General features: G+C 54.3%; 1 protein-coding gene across 1 annotated transcript in view; it reads right to left on the bottom strand.

Annotated features, from left to right (window-relative positions):
• Positions 1-3180, bottom strand: part of SMOC2 (SPARC related modular calcium binding 2) — a gene marked incomplete at its 5' end in the record, with an annotated part of 150027 nt that overhangs the window by 8164 nt on the left and 138683 nt on the right. Inside the window, one exon of the mRNA XM_027770418.1 lies at positions 2733-3007. Coding sequence (XP_027626219.1) covers positions 2733-3007 — 275 coding nt within the window. The remainder of the gene's footprint in view (positions 1-2732; positions 3008-3180) is intronic.

The following is a 3180-nucleotide window of genomic DNA, read 5'->3' as shown; positions in this document are numbered from 1 at the left end:
GTCCCCCCCGTGCCCTCACTGTCCCCCGTGCCCTCACTGTCCCCCGTGCCCTCACTGTCCCCAGTGCCCTCACTCTCACTCATGGTCTCTAGCCATGGTGGGGCGGGGGGAAATGCATGGGGACGCGGACATGGCCAGTGTGTCGCTGGCCGGCCAGGGCCGCATCTTGTTCTCCCAACTGTGGGCCTCCGCGGTGTGGCCACCAGGGTAGTCCCTGCTGCTTCCACTTTTGTCTGCCTAAAATGCTACTCTTTAGAGAAAGAGGAAGAAAACAAAACAGGCCTTTTGGCCTATTAGAGTTTCAATCCGTTTGAAGCCAATTTGGCAGTTGCGGGTCCGCTGCTATTTTCTGGTTGCTGTTAATGCCCAGCGGGTAGATGCAGCTGTAAGTTGAAGGTCAGTTGCAGTGTGGGAGAAGGAGGTGGGGCCGGCAGGTGGGGAATGGCATGTCACTGGACTCCCACGTAGTCCACTGCAATCCCAGTGCCAGACCCGGCAGCTTAAACTCATGCTGGCCATGTGTGTGTGCCAGAATCCCGAGAGGAGGACGGACTGTGGTGTGGCCATTACCTCTGGGAGTGACTCATTTCTTTCTGTCCCTCTCTGTCTTTCCAGCGAGCTCATGTGCCCTATAGCAAAAATCTCTTTAAAAAGGAAGAGTAAGGGAAAAAAAATATTTGCACAAAGACGTGAGGAAGATGAAGCTCACTCGTCAGCATGGTCTCAAGTTCACAAATATGGACACAAACGCAAACCGAGACCTCCGGGTGACACCTAACAGGAGCGAGGCCGCAGGGGCAGCAGGGCCGGGTGGCGCTGGTGACCGCCTCCCCGGGGACAGCAGACCGCAGGTCGGTGCGGGGGGCGCCTCCGTCTCACTCCGCCCAAGGCACAGCTCTGGGGCTGGCGGGCTGTGACGCGTCTGCGAGTCGTAATACGAAGGGGACAGACGGTGCCTCTCTGTCATACAGCAGGAGCCGCAGACTGGGAGCGTAAACGCAAGGACGATGGTGACAGTGCTGGAGACAGTGGGGCAGGGAGAGAGGGCCTGGAGTGGGAAGAACCCTGTTGACAATCACGTGTTTGGTAATGTCTTTGACCATGACAGGAAAATTCCTTTGGTATGCTGTAATGATACGCAGTGATCAAATATAAAAATAATAATAGAAAAGAAATTAAGTAAATTATAAAATGAAGTGAAAAAGAAAAAAATGCAAAAACAAAAATGAAAGACATGATTGTCTCTGGGCGACGTGGCACGACCTTGCTGGGAGACACGAGCTGGCGTGACAAGGGTGTCTGTGGCCAGCAGCTGGCGTGGTGGTCCAGGCGCCACGCTCCACCTGGCCGGTGTTGGCCGCTTACAAATCACACTGGGCACGTGTGCACACGTGCCCAAAATCCCAAAAGGAGAGCAGAGGAGAAGGGATGGTGGCACGGCCAGCCCCCGGGAATGATTTCTCATTTCCCTCTTCTGTCTCCCACAGGTGAGTGCAATATCCTATGGCAGAAACTTTAAAAAGAAAAAAGTGTAATTTTGTCAAAAATGACTCGTTTCCTAATTGCCAAGTTTCTGTGTGGTGGTCATTTTGGAGAATTATGAAGGCATGCTGTAGTGTTTTATGAATTATTTTTTCTGAATTATTCCAATAAGTTTAATAAACTTGCCAATATGTCTCAGTAACAATAATTTAAGTGCAAATTCTTGCAGCAGCTTCAAACAAGTGCTTAATGTAGAAAGCATGTATATTGTGATGCAAAGCTTTGAGAAAATCAGAACGTGTACCCCACAGACACATGCACGGAGGCTAAAGGAGGCTCGTATCTGGATCTGAGTGTCCTTGAGGACAGGGCTACGTATGTTCTTTATTTCATTTGCCGTCATCTTCAGAGTGAAAGGCACTGCTGAGCACTGAGCGAAAGCAGAGCGGGCAGACGCACTAGCGGAAGCTGGGTGCTCAGAGCAGCTACCTCCTGAGTATGGAGGTTGCTCTGGCTTTTCACTATTTAAACTGCACAGACTAGGGAAAAATGATAGTAATCATTTTTAAAAATAAGAAAAATCTTACAAATTCTGTAAGGAAAATGAGCAGTTGCCAGATGGACTAAGCACGTGCCTCAGTGGCCGATGTGCAATTTCAAGTGGGGAGGGTAGCGTGTGCTTCCCTCCTAGCTGCTAAGGAGACAGCAAGACTCAGACGGGCCCCTTGTTCAGAGGGCCCTACGAGGAGGCCTCAGTTTCCGAGTGACCTAGCGTTTCTAAGGAACGGCAGCAGTTACAGCCCCGGCCCTGCCCCAGGACGGCACGCCCCACCTCTGCAGGCAGCTGTCCCTGGTCCCCTGCAGGCCTCAGGCTGGGGCAAGCAGGGACGTGGCCTGCCGCCCCCATCCCGACCTACTCTTGCTCTCGGTTACCCGTGGCCAGCTGGCCAGTCCGTTTGGAGTCCACGCATGGGCGGCAGTTATGCCCTATGGGGGGCAGAAGCCGTGCAGGACGTCAGCCAGGAGAAGGGGAGGAGGCGCAGATGCAGAAAGCCCTGTCACTAGGCCTTCTGCACGGCGCGGAGGTGAGGAATCAGGGCCGTCTAGTGCTGCGTCTGCAGCCAGCTCTCAGGCGGACGCCATGCCTCCTTTGCCCCAACCCTCAGACCTGGGGCACAGCCTCGGACGTGAGCCCTAGCCGCGTGGCCTGCGGGTCAGACCCCGCGGAACGCTCGGATGGGAAGGCTTACTGTGGCGCCTCCCCGGGCCAGCGCTGCTGTCCTCTCCAGCCACACCCAGGCAGCCCATCAGCTCCCGCACAGAGAGGGCGTTGTCGTTGTTCGCGTCACAGTACTCCACAAACTTCTTCACGCACTTCTTGGGCTTGGATTTTTTCCGAAGGAATCTCTTGAACGGTTTGATTTCCTTCTTGCCAATGTCCCCACTGGAGTTTCTGTCGAGGAGTTTGAAGTACCAGTGTACCACTCTCTCTTCCAGGGTATGGCTGGGGTCCGGCTCAGAGAGCCTGCAGGGGACACAAACCCATCAGGACCCTGCACACAGCTGCCCCATCCTGCCACGGTCACTGTCCTGCCACCAGAAGCACAGCCCCGGCTCATGGCCCGGCAGCCCCGTATCTAACCTGCAAACACCTGCCACAGACATATAAGCAGGGGACGTGGCTTTGCAAAATTGTTT

This window comes from Tupaia chinensis, unplaced genomic scaffold, assembly GCF_000334495.1.
Source record: "Tupaia chinensis unplaced genomic scaffold, TupChi_1.0 Scaffold000132_1, whole genome shotgun sequence".
Lineage (NCBI taxonomy): Eukaryota > Metazoa > Chordata > Mammalia > Scandentia > Tupaiidae > Tupaia > Tupaia belangeri.
This window is presented reverse-complemented; position numbering and strand designations above follow the sequence as displayed.